Source organism: Patagioenas fasciata, chromosome 20 (genome assembly GCF_037038585.1).
Source record: "Patagioenas fasciata isolate bPatFas1 chromosome 20, bPatFas1.hap1, whole genome shotgun sequence".
NCBI classification, from domain to species: Eukaryota; Metazoa; Chordata; class Aves; order Columbiformes; family Columbidae; genus Patagioenas; species Patagioenas fasciata.
The window spans coordinates 10261899-10282643 of NC_092539.1; the positions used below are offsets into that span (position 1 = coordinate 10261899).

The 20745-nt window shown below is 54.2% G+C and overlaps 1 protein-coding gene across 10 annotated transcripts in view; it reads left to right on the forward strand.

The window, feature by feature from the left end:
- Positions 1-20745, forward strand: part of DAB2IP (DAB2 interacting protein) — a 147277-nt gene that overhangs the window by 102066 nt on the left and 24466 nt on the right. For 8 of the 10 annotated variants that reach the window (XM_071817237.1, XM_065853615.2, XM_065853614.2 and 5 more), the window contains 3 exons: positions 8387-8540; positions 13415-13513; positions 15660-16214. In XM_071817237.1, the coding sequence (XP_071673338.1) occupies positions 8387-8540; positions 13415-13513; positions 15660-16214 (808 nt within the window). Of the gene's footprint in view, positions 1-1195; positions 1286-8386; positions 8541-8572; positions 8980-13414; positions 13514-15659; positions 16215-20745 lie in introns of those variants that run through there. The other 2 variants (XM_065853623.2, XM_071817238.1) reach the window with 2 other exon arrangements.

The following is a 20745-nucleotide window of genomic DNA, read 5'->3' on the forward strand; positions in this document are numbered from 1 at the left end:
GAGACTGCGCCTGCTGCCCCGGTGAGAGAGACCTGCCTCCTTCCCCTGCTGTGGGGAAACCCGGAGCGTTTCCATCAGGGATGTTTACCTTTGTTCTCATTTTCCCCTCCAACGCTGACCGCAGTTGCAGCCCGGGTGCCTGCATTCTCCCCCGGTCTGGAGCAGCCTTGCATGAGCTGGAGGATTTATGATTTGCGGCAGGCATGGACGGTAGCCTTTGAAAAGTGGAAAAGGAAGCAGCCATAAATAACAGGCAGGGGACAGTGCCATGCAGTGCTTTTTCATTTACTAGATAGTCCTACTTTGTTCTTGATGAGTAATGGAGGCATTTGAATACGCCACAATGACAGCAGCAGTCTGGCTCTGGGAACGTGTCGGCGTGGGCTGGGTGAGGATGGTGGCAATCAGGACACTTGGACCACGCTGTGCAGCCTTCCCCGCTGTCTCACATCCTCCTCTCGCGCTTACCTGCTGCTCTGGGCACCGTGTTTTGTGACTCTGCACTTCAACAAGCCCCGGCTGTGCTGGGAGCACCGGCCGTGAGCACAGAGCTCACCGAGCCCGGGCAGGTGCGGGGTTCTCATGCGGGGACCATGGCTCACGCAGGTGCCGCTGGCTGCTGCTGCAGGCGCTACTCCCTACTGTGGATTGCGTTGTTGCAAAGGTCAGTGACTCGGTTTTCCAAAATGGGAAAGGAATGCGTGTGTGCTCATCCGGGAGCAAGGACACCCGAGGGGGCGGCCTGGCTGCCGTGTCCCCGCTCCCCTCCCCGGTACCGCCAACCGGCCTCCGAGCCGAGCAGGAGGGCAGCGGGCAGGGCAGAGGTGCCCTAGTGCAGTTTTTGCAAAATAAAGAATCCTGGAGAACTGGATTTATCGTAACAAAATGAGAGCGGCGAGCTGCCCCGGGCCAGGCCGGCTCTGGCGAGGGGTGAGCGGCTCGGCGACCGCGGGGCGGGCCGGACGGCGGCGGCCCCGGGAGCGCTGCCGGGCGGCAGGGGCACAAGGCCGTCCCCTCCCGCAGCCCCGAGCCGAGCTCGGGCTCCACGCAGCTCCTCCGCGGCCGCTCCCGGGGCTGCGGGCCCGGGGCTCTGCCCAGCTACAGCGCAGCCAATCCGGCGGCCCCGGCAGCGGCGCGGCTGGCGGAGCGGGGCGGGGCGGCGGCGGGGCCGGCCCGGGGCGGCGAGGGCCGGGGGGCGGCCCGCCCGCGGCCGGGGAGCGCGGCATGGCCCAGGCGGAGCGCGGCGGCGGAGCGGCGGCGGCGCGGCAGGAGCCGGGCCCGGCGGGTGAGCGCGGGGCCGGGGTGCGGGTGGACACGGGTGCACACGGGGCGGCGGAGACCCGCAGCCCCGGGAACGGTTCCTGCGCGCCCAGAGCGAACTCCGCGCCCGGGCTGCAGCGCTGCCGCGGGAGTGCGGCCGCGATCGGGGCCCCGCGCATCGCCCGGAGCGGAGCGGCGCTGCCCCGGTGGGGCCGGGCCGGGCGGGGTCGCGGCGCCGCTTGTCACAGCAGCTGCGGGCTGAGCCCCGCGGTCCCCGGGGGCTGCAAGTCCCCGGAGGGCTCGGGATGGGATGCGATGGGGCGGGGGTGCCCGGGCCGGGCGCGCTGAGGCCCCTGCGGCTGTCGCGCCCAGCGCTCGCTGCTCCCAGCCCGGTCCTCGGCACACACGGTTTATTTTTAGCAGCGCTCCGGCCATGATTCCCTGTGCTAAGAATTTGTTTTCATCATTATTTATTAGAACATCGTCGCTGCCTCAGGCAGCCGCCCATGGCCGGGCTCCGGAGCCAGGGCCGTAGCGTGGGAGATGGGGATTGCGACTTCAGATTCCTTGTGGTTAATCCAAGAGGGGAGATCCTGCCTTGCTTTTTCTTTCTTGTGCAGAGTCTGCACCCAGACTTATTTAAAAACAGACAAACGAGCAAACAGGGATAAAAATAAAGCACTTTATCCCCACCCTGCTTGCGCCGTGGAAACTCGGGACTGTGGGATGCAGCTGGGGAGCACCCCCTGTGTCGGGAGTGCAGGTCGGTGCTCACAGCTGCCCTGGGTTTGTCTGTGCCTCCTCGGAGCCTCCCCAGGTGTTTTTTGGGGCCCTGCAATCCCTCCTCGCTCCAGACTGTGGGAAGGATTAAGTTCTCACAGCTGTGCAGTGGGTTGAACTGCCCTGAGTGGTGCATCAGTGATTGCTGTTTGTCTCAGTTGTGCACAGATCCAGCACTGTTAGTGTGTGCTGGTTTAGACAGAAGCAATCAAAAAAGGTATTTTTTTAATATAAAGTGTCAGTTTCTGTTAAGAGTAAGATGGTGGTGCCATTCTGCTCTTGGGAAGGAGGGAGAAGTTATTTCCTTATCTTCTTCATGGCATTTTTTATTATTGAAACTCAAGTAATACTCCTGATCACCTTTGTTTCTTGCTCTTGAGGTGTCTTTGCTTGCTTTTGCAGTTTCTACCCCCTTGCACATTAGAAATGCAGTCGATGTCCTTGCTGGTCACACTGTGCGGGACCTGCAGGTTGTCACTGACAGGCGTTGCAGTGGCGCGTTGTTAAACAAACAAACACCCGCACTGGGTGGATGTCACGGGTTAAAATCATCCTTCAGGTTTGCTCTGGCAAAAACAACATTTGGAATCTGGTATGAGCTGACAGAGTCCTTTTGGATGTAATTAATTCTGCTGCCAGTTAAAACCGAGAACAGCCTAAAAACAAGGGCAGGCGTTAATAAGTTTAATTACACGTGCTCTGTGTTGCTCAGCAAAGGTGTTGCGTTAGCGAGGGTGACGTGTGGCACCAGCTTCGCATCGCGGGCGCCGAGCGGAGCTTCCCTGCGGCCCAGAGAGCCCCGGGGACTGCGGAGCACCCGCCTCTGCGTTCGGAAAGCTGCGGGAAAAGGCTCGGGTTAGCAGGAGGTGGGGAAGGACGCGCTGCGTGCCGAGACCTCATCCGCACATCCTGTCCTACAGGAAAAAACCAATCCTCTCGTCTTGTGGAAGCATTGCGAGTTCTCTTGTGCTGTTCTTGGATGTTCCCATACAATCACTTTTGTATTTATTTGTTAAATCGAAGCGGGATGAGGCATTGGGGAGGAATGGATGGGAAGCGGCAGTGGTGGTCAGGAGCTTGGTGGGGAGTCAGCACCAAGCAGGGCTGGTGGGGCTCCGGGAGAAGAGCTGCTCTGGAGAGCCCGGATTGCATCTGCTGCAGATGAAACGCGGCCACCAGCCCAGGCTGGGCTCTGCGGGGAGCGCGGTCCCGGTTGTAACCAGCACCGGGGGCTCAGGTGGGGCAGAGGACAGCCTGTGATTGACTCCCATCTGCCTGCTCCCGTCTGATGTTTGCAAATCGATTTGGTGGAGTTGTCCACTTTGTTCTCAGTTGTGACAAAACCTAATCCCCAGGCTGGAGGCAGATTTCAGTTCTGTTCGTGCGGGTCGCGGGTCCCACGGTCTGTGCGTGCGGGACCCCTGCAGCAGACACGTGCTGCTCGGGGCCGGGGCTGCCCTGAAGAGCCCCCTCCCAGCTGGCCAGAGAAAAGAGCTGTCAGCCCTTGAAAAGCCGTGATCTGAAAGCAGGGCATGTTTCCTGACCAGGAGACGTGTCACGGAGTCAAACCTTTAATTTAGGAGGTCAGATCCCCCTGCCGGGGGGGAGGCATTTGTGTTACAAAGGCCGACTCTGCAGCTGGTGTTAATGGGGCATCTCCACCGTAGTGCCTGATTTCCTTCCAGATTCCCCAGTCTGCTTGTGCTCTCATGGTGCAACAGTAGGAGATTTCCTAAGGCTCTTTATTTTGTTCCCCGTGTTTCAGCGTTCGTTTTGTGTCTGTCCACCCCTCTGCCCAGCCACGCTCCCCGTTTGTTTCTGTCGCTCAAAAATATCAGGAAAATGTTGACCATGAACCCACAGAAGCAGCAGCTGGGTGTTCTCAGGCAGGTGAGGTTCTCAAATGGAAGCTTGCCCTTTGAGGGCTTGTCTTCACAAGAAAGCAATTCTGGAATAAGAGTTTAAGCACACCAAACCTATTCCAGAATAATTCTATGTAGACAGGCCCTGTGTTTTTCCTTCCTTGTATCCTCGACAGGGGATCATTGTTGTTGGGGAGCAGGGAGCCCGGGCTCCCGGGCAGTCCCTCCAGCCATTCTGCTGCTGCTTCCATGGCTCAAAACCCACAAGTCTGATGAGGACAGAATGGATTGTCCCTCCGGGATGGCTTCTCAGCAGTCTTGGCTGCAGTCCCCGAGGTCCTGGCCAGGTTGGGTGCGTTGTCACAGCCGGATAATGCCTGATGTCCCTAATTCTGGCTGCCCGTGGAGGAAGCAGGCAGGGGGATAGCATCCCTTCACATGGTAATGTTTTATGACTTTTATTGTTTAGAACAACAATCCTCTCTCATTGCTCTTGGGCAGTAAACCTCTTCCTTTAATAACCAGAGACTGGCTGCTTCTCCATCGGACTCTCTAGGTCAGTGCCGGTAGCAGCAATGTTATTTCTCTTTAGAACTAATGTGGTCTTTTATGAGATTCCCCCTCCTGCTTAATTTCAACTGAACTTTAGGCAAGCAGAAAGGGATTAAAATAAGGCCCGTGGCAAAAGGAACTGAATGCGTTGTTTGGAAAGAGGGTTTCTTGCCGTGAGATGTGTCTGGGCAGCTGGCTATTCCCACCATATTAAAACAAAGGTGTAGGAGCTGAATTTGATCAGCTCGTGTAAGCTGGGACAGGACCTGGAGTACACAGCGAGTTATTCCAGCAGGAGGTTGGATGGCCCCACAGGCAGCGTTTTGAAAAGTGATGGTCTAGAGATGAATTTGAACAAAGTACCTCAGTTATCTTTGAAGTGTACGTGCACGGTAAGCAAATGGTGCTCCGGATGGGTTTGCCTGTTGGGATGTTGGATGCCAAGGAAGAGCAGGAGTTCGCGGGGACTGTGCTGTGTGTCCCAGGGATGCTGCGCTGCCCACGGCGCCTGGGACCCGGCAGAGCTGAGTGTCCATCTCCTGCGGGCATCGCTGTGTCTGCAGCAGAGGACAAAGCTCTCCAGGTCTTTTATGGCCCGATGTGGTACAAGACAGAGACATCATCACTCCGAGGGCTTCCCTGGAACACACACGAGGCAGGTTTACATTCTCCATGCCCAAATGGGGGAAGGTGCAGCGGTCCTTTCCTTAACAAGACTGCTCTCGCCCGCTGGGTCAGGGAAGCAGCTCGTGGCCTTTGCAGGACCTTTTTCTTACTGTTAATACAAAGAGAGGTCTGTGGGAGCTGTGACAAGGACTTGCAAACGTCTTCCAGTAAACGGACTCCTGCCACACACATCATGTTACCAAAGGACATGAGAAATACTCTCTCCTCTAGAACAGGGTATTAACATGGAAAGACCCTGTGTCCCTTGGAGGGTGGTGGTGTGTAGCCCTTCCTGGATTCAGGGGGTCTGCAGGCCCCCCGGACCGTGCAGGGTGAGCGCTGGAGCAGCAGGACCAGCTCTGGGGATGGACCGGTGTCCCTGGGCCGCTCCGCACAGACAGCGCTCGTGGCTCTGCCAGCGCCTCCGGCACAGATCTCACCCCTTCCGCTGAGGTTTCAAACGAGAGTCGCTAATTAATGACATCTCCTCACGTAGCGCTTGATACGCAGGCAGATGCTGGGCCTTTTAGGGCTGGTTTGAGCCCTGCAGAGCTCCCTCCGTACTGCGCAGCAGCTGCTGAGGAATGGTTCTGTTAGCGGGCCGGGCTGGACCCCATCGGCTGCGCGGTGCAGGACACCGGGGGAACCCAACAAACAGCTCCTGCCCAAGAAAAGTCCTGTTATTTTTAGGATTCCCAGAGGCACATGGCAGAGTGTGCAGGGATATAAATATCCGTTTGCTGAATCTTGTGAGAACATAGTATGTCCTGAGAAACTCCTTCTTGGTGATTCTTCCTATTGCACATCTGCACTCCCACCTGTGCCCTTGCAGCTGCAGTAGCTTTGAATGAAAAATAGACTTGTTTTGGTTTAATTTTAATAAAAATTCTGAGGCCAGCATGAAACAGTCGAGCTCAGTGATGTAGTTCCTAGTGTTGCAGTTGTGGGTTGAGATTATCAATATTTATATTGGTCCAAACAAGAGTTCAAGCCTCAACTCGCTTCCTTACCTTTTCTAATTTCATCTTTAAAATATGGAAATGAGGTTTACCATAAATTACTTGATTCTGGGCTTATCGGGGCTTGCTGAGCAGTCTGCATTGTCAGTTCTTGAGCTGCTGGATATTAGTTCTGCACTCAGCATCCCGAGGTAACTTGATCTGTCTGCCCGTATTAGAGCTAATTTACAGTATCATTCAGAGGAAGAGGATATGGACCCTTTTCTGCGAAAATAGTGTAAAATTGCCACAAAGTACTGGGAAACGACTGTGCTCAGTTCCTAAAGATCAATTTATTCACCATAGAGATATAGGGTGAGTGGGCAGTTTAGAGAATCGCTAATGGGATAGAGAGACTTTTCCTTCAGAGCCACCGTTTCTGATGCAGCGCGGGGCTGCGCTGACCTTTAACGTTTGAGGGCTGCTGGTTGTCCCCTAAGAAAAAGATTTTGGTGTTGTCGTCTGGTTTTATGCAGGTGCCTTAACAGGTGCCACCAGAGCTGGTCCTGGCTGCGTCCCTATGGATGCAGGGAGGTGTCAGGAGGCCGTGCTGGCAGCATGGCCCTGGGGCTGGTTGTCCCCGGGGCTGGTTGTCCCAGGGCTGGTTGTCCCCGGGCTTGTTGTCCCGGGGCTGGTTGTCCCCGGGGCTGCTTGTTCCCGGGGCTGGTTGTCCTCGGGCTGCTTGTCCCGGGGCTGCTTGTCCCAGGGCTGGTTGTCCCCGGGCTGGTTGTCCCAGGGCTGGTTGTCCCAGGGCTGGTTGTCCCTGGGCTGGTTGTCCCTGGGCTGGTTGTCCCAGGGCTGGTTGTCCCGTGGATCTGTGGCTCCCAGAGCTGCCCACTGGCACGCTGAGCCGGAGAACGCAGCTGCGGGCTGGTCCGTTCTCACCTGCGGTTTCATCCATGGCAGGAATCTAAATGGCCAATGTGGAGAAGCACCTGTTCGCCTCCCGCTGCTGTTTATGGCGGAATCTCTTTGGCTGTTTTCTGGATTCAGCTTGGCATGCGGTTCACTGGAAGCGATGAATTTTGCATGCGCTATTGACATTTCTCTGTGTTTCGGTCAGCTTTGTTCTAGAGAACGACGGAACTCATCACACAAAGCAATCTGAGAGTATACTGGGAGCACTGTTGTTTCGCTCACAAAAGAGCATGCTGAGAATATCTCAAACTCCCCTTATTTCTGTCCTTCCGTGCCCTTGGAGAAGGCGTCGTGCTTTCTTTGTAGACAGAGGGACACGTGGTCTCTTTGGAAGACCCTAAATTGCTTGCCAGAGTTTTTAAAGGTCAGAGTTTTCATGAGCTGGTGTAGGAACATTCTGCATGGTGCAGGCTATAGAGGAGGGAACTGCTCCCTTTGCCCTCAAGTTATTTTTTTCCTTTGCCATTTTCTGGTTTTGCTGTGTTTTCCCTGGGACTACCCAGCAATCTTTCCCTTCTTTTCCCCCCCCTTGAGTTCTCTGGTTTAGCTTTAAGAGTTACAACACCATTGATTGTATTGGCTGGCTGGAAAATGGTGTGCTGCTCGCTGTCTGTGGGCTCCCTGCTGCTAAATGCTGCCAGTGGGACTCCAGAGCATTTAGATCAATCGATAGGGCTATCAAAGCCTTATTTTCCACACTGTCCCCGTCCCAGGGATGTGTGTAACAGTCGGAGAGAGCACACGAACCCTGGGGTTATTGTGGATCCAGACACCGGCTGCATCCGTGATGCAGATGTGTGTGTTTTGGTGGGGGGAGCGGGGCGCGGGGACGGCGTCCGCCCGGGCGCTGCCTGGGCTTTCAGAAGGATGTGTCATCGGTTCCTCCCCATCGCAGGTAACGTCCTTCTGTCAGGAGGGACTGGGTGCTGCAAAACAGCATGAAGTGAAGTAGGGTGCTGACGGGACACATGCAGACCCAGTGCTGCGGGTGCTCAGCCCCACCGGAGCTCAGCACCGGGTGCTGCAGCCCCAGGGGCAGGACTGGTGAGCGCTGGGAGGTCCCACACAGCCGGTGTGGTGGCCACTGGGAGATACTGAGCTGTGCAGAGACCCACGCTCTACAAACCTCTAATGTAGTCCTGACTGTGTCTGGAAAAAATGTACAGCCTGTAATAAACCTGCTCACCAAATTACAAATGGGACAATGTAGCAGTCCCTGCTATTCTGGGCCCTCGGTTATCTCATGGCAAAAAATTCCCAGAAATATCCTGCCGTTGTTGCTAACAGATGGACTCAATAAGTTCCCTGGGAAGGAAAGCATCCGCTGATGCCGTTGCATTTCTCCTCTAGATCCCATCTAATGCCGAGGCTGAAAGAATCGCGCTCCCACGAGTCTTTGCTCAGCCCCAGTAGCGCTGTTGAGGCTCTGGATCTCAGCATGGAGGAGGAGGTGGTCATCAAGCCCGTGCACAGCAGCATCCTGGGACAGGACTACTGCTTCGAGGTAAGGAGCCTCTCTCTTCTCTGCCGCTCGCGGGGCCGTTCCAGCGCGATGAGCTGACGGGGAGCCAGCCGTGGGGTCGCATCTCGGGATCTTGCTGTTAAAAAGACATTTCTGCCCTGAATTGCTACACAGAGACAGTTTCACAGGTAGAAAATGACTCCTGCCTTTCCAAGGAGGATCACACCCACAAGATGGGAGCGATGAGCGCTCTGCCTCGTCGCAGCAGAGCTTGGTGCCGCACAGGTGCTGAGCTACGTACGGCTGCGTATTAGCAGAGCGTAAATTCGTAGTTCATGTTTGTGTCGGAGAGCGCTGATCCCTGCTCGGTGTTCCCAAGCGTTCGCCGTGGTCGCAGAGGCAGCCTGCTGCTGGCAGCGGAGCGTTGAGGACTTTGTCTGGAGAACTGAAGCTTCGCTTCTTTGGGTAAATAGAAAAAGCTGTGAGTATTTGAGATTCTTCTAACATCTGCTGTGGCATGTGGTTAGGTCTGTGCTAGCAGGAGGTGGCAGGACACGTACAAACCAGTCTGTAGTTGGGTAGCTCAGTCTTGGGAATCATTTGTCCTGCATCATGGATGGCAAAGTATTATTGCTTATGGCAGTGGCTGGATATAGAACTGGGAAGTGGTTTTCTTACAGTAATAAGGTGGTCGATTTCTGTGCGGAGAAAGGAACCTGTTTGTAGTTGGGCACAGAGGAGCAGACAGACGTGTATCGGTGGCTGGGGGTGCTGCGGAGGGCACGGGGCCGCGGGCTCCCCCGCTGGGCACGGCCACGGGAGGTTCCTGGGTGCTGTCCAAGAGCAGTCCGACCGGAGACGGGGAGACCTTTTCTTTGCTGAAATTAGCACACTTGGAAAGAAATGAGTTAAAAGATCCATTTCTTAAAATGTAAGCTGGTAACACAAAAAACAGTCTTACAAATAACAGCCCCAAACATAAACTCTGAAGTGGGCTGAGGTATAAATTTCCCAGTGCTGTTCATTCTCTGTAGAATTGAGCAAGTGTGGCAGGTCAGGAGGAGAACAGTTTTGTAAATTATATGGCCTCTATTACATTCCACTCAAGAAAGATAAAATGAAGCTAGATGGAAAATAGATGTGACATCCATAATATAAGAGTTGTTTACCAATTCTGTTCCGCGCACAAGAGCAGAGGAAGGGATGTGAACGGTACTTGTAGAAAGTTGACTGAGAGGGAAATTACACTTGTAAGGAGGAAGAAAATTTCATTTTTAAGTGAGTTGGCTAAAGAAGAGTCATACAGAAAAAAGAACATGTTAATTGCTGCTCAGCAAATCCTGCAGGGGAAAGGAAGAAAGCAGGAAAACAAAAGGGACATTGATTTGTAACTGGTGGTTACTCATCAAGCTCCAGCGGGAAGGACTGAGGTGAGAGCTCAATGCCGTATTGTTAATGCGTTGATCTGGTATCTCCGAAGAGCATCTTCCAAACTCAGAGTGAGGTCAGCACTGGAATGAGTTTGCAGATGTCCGAGGATCCCCTCCAGACCCTGACCTGCATGGGCACCGACAGCTTCACCCCACGGTTCCACATCCCGGGCAACAGTGGAAGCTGAGTGACAACCACCCGGACACCTTCTCCTCCTCAGTGCTTGAACGTCACCCTCAGTTATCGCTGCGTCCAGAGGGTCCCGTCTGTGGCCTGTGATCCCGAGTCCGTCAGTGTTGCTGTATCTGAAAGTACAGGCGAGATACGGCAAAAAGCAGCCAAACCTGCGGTGGCTCCTGGAGCTGGGAAAGCTCTGGCTGGGGTCTGCACGAGGCCAGAAGGAAAACAGAGGCTGATGGCCAAGAGCCACAACACTGCTGTGTGTGGGGACGCTGGAGAGCCCGGAGCTCACTGGTGTCCGGGAAGAGGAGCCCTGAGCAAGAGACACCAAGTGAGAAGTTACAGCCAGAGTGACGGAGACAAGGGGAACCAAGAATGTGGGTTGGGAAGGTGCTGGGGGTTGGCGATGGTGCCTCGTCCCTGTACTTCGAGGCTGTTGTGGATCTGCTCTCCAGGCACATCTGTCAGAAATGGCCAAGTTTGCTGTCTCAGCTTGAGAAGCGAAGCGTTGCTGCTGTTGGGCAGTGCCAGCCTCGCGCTGTTCTTAACTCCTCCGTGCGCGGGGTGGTCGGGCAGTGGCCGGTGCCTCGGGAGCTGCTTCCGTCTGCTGTCCATCACTTCTCACTTGGGACGTTGTTCCTGGGTTGGCCAGGCCGGCTCCACGTGTTTCTGGGTCCGTCACGGCGCGCAGCGGGTTCTGCAGGAGCTGGGTGCGGTGCGGGCAGCGCCGGGTCCGACGTGCCGCGGGTCCTGTGGCTGCAGCCTCCTGGCTGGGGAACAACGCGTCAGGGTTTGTCACGGCTGGAGGGGAGGGCAGGATGGAGAGAGAGCTGGCAGCGCACCCCAGGGGAGACCACAGCGAGGGTGCCAAAGGTGTCTGCAGCGGGAAGATCACACGCGGCTGCTGTACCGAGGGGCAACACGGGTGTTGCTCTTGTTCCTCTCCTCGAGCTGGGCTGGCCCGCAGCAGGACGTGCTCGAGCTGGCACTCGGCTCTGCTCTGCAGGGTAAGCAGTCAGCACTAATGCACTGCTGCATTTGGCTTTTTCTGCTTATTTAGTTGTATGAAATTTGTTTTTTCTGGTTTGCTGAGTACTTGGCAGTCGGGATTTACTTGTTTTCTCCATTGATTTTTTTTTTTTTTAAAGTTACTCAACACAACTTTTCTCCTTATAAGACTTCCCAGTCAGCATAATCATCTAATGCCACTGCACGTGCTGTGGGCGCTGCACACACAGTGGGCATCCCAGTGCGGGGAAGGGGACTCGGAGTCCAGACTCCAGAGCCCGTTCCTGGCTCTGCTGGTTCTGGGGTCCTGCTGCAATTTGTGGGATGGAGCAGCACAAGGAACATCTGTAGTTGCTCCGATACGACTGAACCCGTGTCATTTCACCCGGCCCTGCCTGAGCGAGGGGGAGCTCAGTGGGGCTAAATTTAGCTGCTCTAAATTTGGTCCAGCTGTGCAAATGCCGCGGTTGCTCGCGGGGCCTCCAGACGCCGTTGGCCGTTCCGCACGTGTGTGGAGGCTTCACCAGCCCGGGCCTGCTGAAGATCTGCTCCTGAAAGCTTGGAACATCTTGAGTGGAGCAGCTTCAGTAGCTCAGTCATCATCTTGTGCTGTTACTCCTTCAAGTGTGCTTTGAGGGACCCCTGCTGCACCTAAGACATCAAAATGACAAGATTTTATCTGCCTTAAGGGATCACCCATCCGAGGGCTCTGAATGACGAATGTGAATAAGTAACATTTTTGAAATTAATGAGTTTTACTAATTGAGTTTATCCTTTATGTTAATAGTATTCTAGCATATCCAAAATGTTGATGAGACCAGAATATTCTCTTTACCAAGATAATTAATAACCCATGAATTTCAGTAATGCCATATGATGTTTAGGTCAGAGCTCAAAGCTGGGATGTTATTGCAGATGAGGGAAAATTACATTTTTGGTCATAGATCTGTAGCTAGATAGATACATAGATACGACCTTCAGCTCCCCTCAGACGCAGAGGGGCTTCGCGTCTGTCACACGAGGATTTTCCCCTTTTCTCACTTCAGTGTGACAGTTACTGGTTTTTGTGAGGTTTTGAGTGATTAGGCAATCAGTAATTGTTTTGGAATTGAATCATAAATCTTACCATGATAACTCAATGATAATACGTTGACTTAAGTGCGGCAAGAAAATATATTAGATATTCAACCTAACAGCTGGTAAAAACTGTCATTTAATGAGGAGATTCAGTAGAAGCACAGCTAATTGCGTGCCTGTTTGTTTGGATACGAATCCTCTAGGCAGCTGTGGGACCCGTGTGTGTCACCCGGGACAACTTGGCTTTAAGGAGCGTGGAAGCGCATGGGGACAGGGAGGAGAGAGCAGCGGGTGGCGAGGGTGCAGGATTCACTGCGTTCGCTGTGTAAGGACGGCTTGGGCCTCTTGCCACTTTGTCCCGGTTAGAAGAGCCCGTGTTCAAAGGGAGGGACGTGTTAGCGCATCGTTGAGATTGGCTAATGACAAATCTTAGCAAGTGCCAGCCCTGCTGCAAGAACCGCTTAGGGAGATACATTAAATTAAAGGAGATTGTGTCTCCCAGCAGCAGATAACCCAGTGTGCCGTGTGTAAACACAAACGCGGTGAGATGATAAAGCACTCAGAAATAATTCTGCAGCTTGAGACCGGCGGAAATGAAGCTCAGAGGGGAGTTGTTTAAAGCAAGCAGAGATGGACGTAAAGAATATGGCAGAGAAGGGCGGCGCCGGTTCGGGGACCGCGGTCTGGTCTGTCGGGTTGGGAGGAGACGGCGGCTCGAGGGACACGGCGGCTCGAGGGACACGTGTGTGTGAGGACACGCGGAGGGCTCGTGGCCTAGGAACGGGAAGGAATGCAGCCAGCCTTCCCAGGCCTGATGTCCTTCCAAAAGCGAGGAGCAGGGCTGTGACTGTCACCGGCTCTGGGTTGAGTCTGGAGGGATGCCAGGTGGTTGCGATTTATCTTTGGTTCATCTAAGGATCTGCTCTCAGTTGCGGAGCTTGGTGGTTTGAAGTGTTGCATGCATGGGGCCCATCATCTAGTGTTTGCTGCTGTGGAAGAGGAGAAGTAATTGGAATTTGCTTCCATGATTATTTCTGCGACATACAGAGTTGCCCTGTTTTTCCACCAGCCTTAGGGGCTGTTGCTTCATGCTTGGGTAAAACTGTTTACTTAAAAAAATGCTTAAAAAATCCACTAGCATCTTTGCTAACCCCCCTCTCCCCCCGAGTGGCAGACTGCAGTGTGCCGGTCAAGACATAATCCTGTTCCTTTCCCTGTAGGTGACGACTTCATCAGGAAGTAAGTGCTTCTCGTGTCGTTCTGCAGCAGAGCGAGATAAATGGATGGAGAACCTGCGGCGTGCCGTGCACCCAAATAAGGTAGTGCCTTTGAGGAATCGCCTCTGTTCTAGTTCAGTTCCTCGTTATTACATTTTATAACCCGCTGCATAGTAGCAGCAGGGGACGCATTGTCGTTTTAGTGAGTAAGTGTAACTGTGGGTCAGCCTTTCTCCATATTGCTTTCTTCCGCAATTATATTTACAGGCAAGTGCCAATTATTTCTTCCCCCTTTTCTCAGCGCAGCGGCTTCAGCCGTTGCTAAGAATGGATCAGACCTGAAGAATCTTCAGTCTTGCTCGGTTGCTGATGATACTCGCTGCTCGCATAGGACGTGTCACCTCCCAGAAGCTGTGGGGTGGTGGCAGGAGGCTGCCAGCGAAGTTATGAGAGTGAATAGTCTGAAGAGTTCATATAGTGCACCTCCTGACGCTGGTGGTACTTTGAGTGTCAGCTTTAGTGATGGAGAATGTCCCATGCCCATCGCAGAGAGTCTTTGAGGTGGTTGTGCAGTGTAGCTTTCCCTTCTCCAGCCAGGTGAGGTGGCAAAATCATCCCGGGGATCGGCACAACACATCCTTCTCTTCACTAGAACACAGCGGCCACCAATATGTGGTTTTGTGGCCCGCTAAGACTAAATGCATTCTGAAGTAAAGTCTACAGCTGCTTTTCCTTCTGAGTACTAGAGTTAGCTAACAAAGCTTGATCAGGACTAGGCAGCTGCAGGATTGCACAACTGACGAGCTCAATCAACAAGTCTCTGCTGATCAGAGAAGACACGAATGATGGGATCCTGTGAACTCATTCCAGGCATCAGAGCCACATAACTGTGCATACAGGTTAAGTCCAGGCCTGGCGGGTTGCTGAGGGAGCCCTCCGTGTCAGAGTTCATCGTTCCAGCTCAGTGATGTGTCAGTATAGAAGATTTCCTTCAATATCAGGTCGGGAGCAGCGGAGGCGGGAGGTGACGTGTGTCCAGCAGCCTGTTCCTGCACGTGGGGCGCCGTGGCTTCCAGCAGCCTGTGGTGGTGACCTGGAGGGCTGCGTGGTCACACTGCCCAGGAAGGGTCCCGGGAACGCGAGCTGGGGCTTGCACATCACTGTGTAAACTCATTTGGAAGTGCACCCTCATCTCAAAACACGCCATGAACTGATGGCTAACTTTCCATCTTTCTCTGAGTTCGCAGACAACAAACTCAGTATCTGACTGGGTATTTCTGTCAGGAATTCAGTGTTCTTGTGTAGTTCCTGTGTGTGCTTCCTGGCCCCCCGGCGCCCATCGTGGCTTCCAGCAGAACCAGTCCTGCCCCGGCTGCCGGGCTGGGCAGACTGAGCTGGGGTTGCTGTTTTGGGAGAGGTTTCCAATCAAAACAGGTTGCTGTGGAACCCCGAGCAGCGGTTCAGCTGCGGGTGCTTTATCTTCCAAGTCACTCCTGCACCAAATGCCCCTGGATGTTCTTCCAGGATGAGGTCAGCATCACCGGGGAGCTCTTAAGGATCCACCACATCCCTTGCTGTCTCAGTGTTTCAAAGATACCCAAGCCAAATTTCTGTTTCTGAGCTGTGATGATTCTCCTGCGGAGCTCTCTCTGTCTCCCATAATTCCTCTCCATGTTTTAGTTGGATTCTCTGGACTTTGGCCCTAAAACATCGTGGGGTTTGTAAATGCTTCCTTCCCTGCCAGAGGTGGTTGCGTTCCAGCTGTGGATGAGGCGATCCCTGGGTGTGTGTTCAGATCCCTTTATTGTTCTGTTACAGGGAAGGAAATGTTCTCCAGTCCGGCTGTAAACCGCTGTACTGAGAAGGGAGGTGGTTGTGAGATACCTGTAACGGAGCTGCTGTTTTGCAAAAGCCATTAATGATTAGTGGGGTTCTTTCAGTTACTTTTCGAGGCCCTCTTGGCAGTGAATGGGAAATGATACGTTTATGGTTTGGAGGGGCTTTATCTTCCTTGTTCCTCATATTAATTGGCACCAGCAGACACGGAGAGCACGGTGATAGTTGGAAAATTAACATAAGTAGTGTTATTATGCAAATTCCTGAGAGCCAGTATTTCCTTAAAATAAAATGTAATTAAGCCTCTGCTCATTTAGCACATCCGAAATAATTAATGCGTATCTCCCGTTTTGTTTTGCTTGGCTTTTCAGGTTTTTTTATTGACCTTTTTTTCTTTGCTTCTTTTTTCCAGGACAACAGCAGAAGGGTGGAGAATATGTTAAAGTTATGGATTATTGAAGCCAAGGACCTGCCAGCTAAGAAGAAGTACTTGTGTGAATTATGCCTGGATGACGTTCTTTATGCACGAACTACCTGTAAATTGAAAACTGATAATGTATTTTGGGGGGAGCACTTTGAATTTAATAACCTCCCATCGCTCAAAAACATTACGGTGCACTTATACAAAGAGACTGACAAGAAGAAAAAGAAGGACAAGACCAATTTCATTGGACAAGTGAACATCCCCGTCAGCTCCGTCACAGGCCGGCAGTTTGTGGAGAAATGGTACCCGGTGGTGAGCCCCAACCCCGGGAAGGGCAAGTCCCCGGGGCCCATGATCCGCATCAAGTCCCGCTACCAGAGCATGAGCATTCTTCCCATGGAGATGTACAAAGAGTTTGCCGAGTACATCACCAACAATTACATGGTGCTGTGCTCGGTGCTGGAGCCCTCGCTGAGCGTGAAGAACAAGGAGGAGATGGCGTCTGCGCTGGTGCACATCCTGCAGAGCACCGGCAAGGCCAAGGTGAGACCCAGCGGGGACCATCAGGAGCACGCTCCTGTCTTGGGTTGTTGGAAATCACCACATCGATTGGGCTTCAGGCCTGGCCGTCATTAATACACTCTGATTTTGCCTTTAATTACAAACAAGTTGATAGCATGTGCAGTGTGAATTGCTTAATTAACAAAGAGGTTGGTGGGATGACAAGAAACAAGCTGAGTCATTTTTCTCTCCTTCTGGAGGCTCGGGGGCCAGACTCTTACTTTATAAACAGGCAGAAGTGTTAAAGCAGTGAGGCGGTTTTTGGAAATGAGACGTAAGCAGCGCTGGTTTAACGCAGCAGGTTCCCTGCTCCGCTCGCTCTGTCACCGCGGGATCCCAACGGGAGTGAACAGTGTCTGGAGAGTTTCAGAGCGGTCTGCCCGTGGGCACACGTGTCTCTGGGTCGGCTCTTGGTGTTTGCGGTCTGCCCGATGCGTTTGGAAGGGAGGTGTGAGGGCAGCAGTGCTGGTTGGGGGTGATGCCGGCCGGCGTGCGAGTGGGGGCGGTTGGTGGTTCAGTTTTTGTGAACCACTTTCGAACTCCTTCATGGTTGGGAATCCTGCGCCCGGTCTGGGGAGCAGCCGGGCAGGAGGGGCAGAGTGGGATTTACTGCATGCTGTGACCTGTGGGGGTGCAGGTGGGGTGAGCAGAGCTGAAGCCCCTTTCTGGAGGACACAGCCAAGCGCTGAGGTCCCCGGCACATGGAGTTGTGACCCGTGTGCCGCAGAGCATCCTTTGTCCCCCGGTGTCACAGCACAGCGCGGTGGGCAGCGCGGTCGGGAGCGCGGGAGTTAAAACATCAGCGTTTTTCTCTGAACTCTGCAGGGGGGAGCTGGGAAGAGCAACATTTCCAAAGCTTTTCCAGCTCTGGAGAGACCGAGCTCCTCACCTGAGGGGCATCGCAGGGACCGTGGCACGGTTCGTGGATTAGAGCGAGGTACCATCTGTCGGACAGAGCCGCGGCTTGGCCTCCTGAGCCGGTTCAGGGCAGGCAAAGCTCACTGAGAGGATTGCGAGGCCACGGGCCGGCTGAGGCACAGAAAATAGCTCAGTTAAAACCCTCTGATGGCAGGCAGCGCTGTCAGACCCCAGGGGCGCAGGGAAGGGTGGCAAACCCAGTCCCCTTGGCTGTGTTACCCTCGTAGGTGTTGCCCCTCCTCGCTCCTTGTGCCAGGGTTTTTGGGCACAACCTTCAGCTGGTAACGCTGCCCGTGGCTGCAGCTCTTCTGGAATGGCATCGCCGTGAAAAACCTGTCCCTGGCTCACACGGTTCTGGTGCAAAAGGCTCCACCCTGGTCTCAGTCACCATGGCTCGTGTGGGCATGGCCGAGAGCTGCTGCCAGTGCTCCTGCCTTTTCCCTCTTCTCCTTGGTACGGGAGAGGCTCCGGAGAGAGCAACTGTGTTTTTCTGATGTGTCTGCATCAGTGCTTGAGATCCCAGAGGCTCTGCACGGAGGACACAGTAAACAGGCTTGATGAATTTCCCCTAAAATGGAGCTTCTGCCTTCCCTGCCTGTCGTCTGCCGTCAGCAGCACAGGGTTTGGGGAGTTACCGCAGCGTGGGGATGGCGTGGAGCAGCCTCAGCAGAGGAGCTGGACCAGCAGAGGAAGGGGAAGGCAGCACCAAGGTGAAAAAACAGTGAATGGGAGAGGAGAGCACCCGCTCAGCCCTGTTGGTGTGACACGGGGCACCCGCCTGCGGCTGAGCGGGGCCGGGGCAGCAGCCCCTTCGTCCTCCTGCGACCCCCGGCGCTTCCCCGACCTCGTCCCTCGCCAAGAGCCTCTCCAGTGACCTCTCCAGAGCTCTCCCTGCCCTCCAGAGTGCAGACGTGGCAATCAGCAACCACTCATTTATTTTGCTGATAAAGGGTTTTTTGTGGATCTTGGCTGCTGTAGCTGACGCTAAAGCAGCAATTACAGTTCGAGTGAGAAACAAGTGTCCGGTAGCTTATCTGTGAAGACTCGTTAGCAGCTAATTGCTCTCGCATCGGTTCAGGCCCCGTGTTCCTGCAGCGGTTTGCTGTAAATATGGTGTGATCCCTTACCGAGGGTTGTGTGGTGCAGGGGTGATGGGCTGCTGGGGGACGGTGCCTTGGGAACGGCCACCGGCCACCGGCGACCCGTGCAAGCCCGGGGGGAACAGGAGGGCGATCCTCGCCCACCACAGTGTCCCCCTGGCCCCCAGCAGCCAGGCGCCATTATCTGAAGCTCCCAAACCCAGCGGTACCGCCCGTGTCCCTCCTGCCAGCGAGGGGGAGCACGTTCAGCTGCAGGAAAAACGGGGGCAAGGAGCCGTAGCTGAATTTTCTCCCTGAGTATCTGCTGCTTCCTGGGCTTCATATCCGTATCGCAATAGATTAAAAGGTGGAGTATGAAAGCAGAGTCCTCTCTGGAGTAGAAGTCCATGCTTCCTTTGATCTGTGTTTGGGAAAGGGAAAAGCGCGAGGGTTTGGTGTGTCGGGGCACGCCTGGAAACCCCGTTCCAGCCGCCAAGGGGTGGAGAGGGGGGGAAAAGCGTTTTGATAAAGTTAAAAGTGCAAACAGCGCGGCTGAGGGAGCTGCCCCAGCCCACTGGAAAGTCTGACGAACATCCCGCGCTGAATCAGCTCAGTGGTTGTTCTCTCTATTTATGGCAAGTAGGGACTGTGCTGGGAGAGGGACATGGTTCTGTGGCTAAACAGAGACACGAGCTCGCCGCATCTGCCCTTTAATCGTTCTGTGCTTCATCCTCCCAGGGAGAGCACTGATAAAATGTTACCTGCAAGGGCGTGGAGAGGTGTCTGTTTTCATTTGGTTTGCAACCCACAGACAAAAGGCACGAAGTCATAATTAAAAGTCTTTCTGTTGCCGTCCTTGGTGTCACTGGGAGCGCTCACCCGGCCCTTGGCGTGGCTTCATGTGGCCCGTGTGATGTGGTTGTGGACAGGAGGCTGCATCCTTCCCAGAGCAAGACTGACTGGGACTTTAGTGCTTCCAGAATATTTCCCAGGCTTAGATCTGTTTCAGGGCTTTTGGAGCTCAGTTCATGACCATAAATATATAAAAAACCCTCTCGTTGGTAGATCAAACCCAGCATTAGACAAAGCTCTAACTAACCAGCTGCTCGCTTGAAATAAATATTTATCGTGTTGTGAATGGAGTGAAGAATAAACATGTGTCGCTGGTTGTTTATGCTGCAAGGGTTTGCCTCAGCTAAGCAGCTTTTCCTGCTGGAAACTCTCCCGGTTCCCTCCTCGGGGTGCTCGGGCAGTTTAAGTGCAGGGACCTGCAGATGTGATGCAGGGCTACCTAAAAGTGACAGCTGGGCTCAGGGAGGGGACCGGGAGATGAGTGACGTGGTTTGGAGGCTGGTGGCAGCAGGGCTTGGTGTGTCCCTGCGGGGAGGGACCGCGGCCGCGGGGCCGCACGGTGCTGCCTGAGCTCAGCCACAGGCGGGACCGGCCCCGTCATTTGCCCAACAAAGAGTTTATATAACTTTCTGATAATATCTTACAGCAGTCATAGCTGAGCTCGTAAGGATTTCTCCCTGTTTTTCTCCCCAAACGCAGCAGCAGGACTGGTTGGCGGTCGGAGCCTTGTGGCTGTTGGGGGGTTCTAAGCCTCCTGTGTGGGATCTGGCCCCGCTGCCCTGGCGGGGAGGTGACAATTGCTCGGTGTCAGTGTTGCATCCCTCAGGTTTTTCTATTACCCTGACCAAGGTGATGGCCTCGCGTTCCTGTGCGTTAACCCTTGCCTTGCCACTGCGCCTCCTTCTTCCAAGGAGAACTAGAAGAGGCCAGAAGTGTTGAGGATGAGCTCCAGTGCTCAAAGGAGGGAACATAGCTGCATTTCCCGGCAGAGAAGTGTCCCCGCGGGTGCTCAGGGGAGCCGTGTGGTGGTGAAGAGCCGGGGATGGGCTGTTGGGGTCCCTGACTTTGCGCCGTCTGCCCAGGACCCGTCTCTGCCGCTCACCGCACTCCTCACGCATTGGGCACCATCGGTGCCGCCGTGTCCTGACACTCGGCCACCTGCAACCTACAGCCCTACCAACCCCTGGCGATCTTCACCTTTGCATAGAAGCCCAGCTGGACCCTGGGCTAGTCTTTGAAATAAGCAGTAATCTTATTACCTTTATCAATTCAATCCTCTTAAGGTTAAGTCAATCCTATTAATCAGGCTTGTGTTGTGGAGAACCTTATTATTTCAAAGTCAATCTGCCCATCAGTCAGTTAGGATGTTGGGAACAATGGGCTGCAGCCCGGGGAGGGGTTTGGGGACCGCGGGTGTCACCAGCAGGACGTTCTGTGTTTGTGTGATGTCCTGAGGAGCTGCCTTAGAGGAGCACGTGCTGCTGCGGGCTCCTGCTCGGTTTATTTGAGAAGTGCTGGAAACCAGTGCTGCCTTGTATTTCTGGATTGCTCTTCTTGATCAGCGTATGTGCAGTGACTGAAGCTGCGCAGGTTCAGCTGTGTCCAGTCTGGAGCAAATATGCTTAAAATAAACACGGGGGCAAGGCTGAAGAATGCTGCCACAG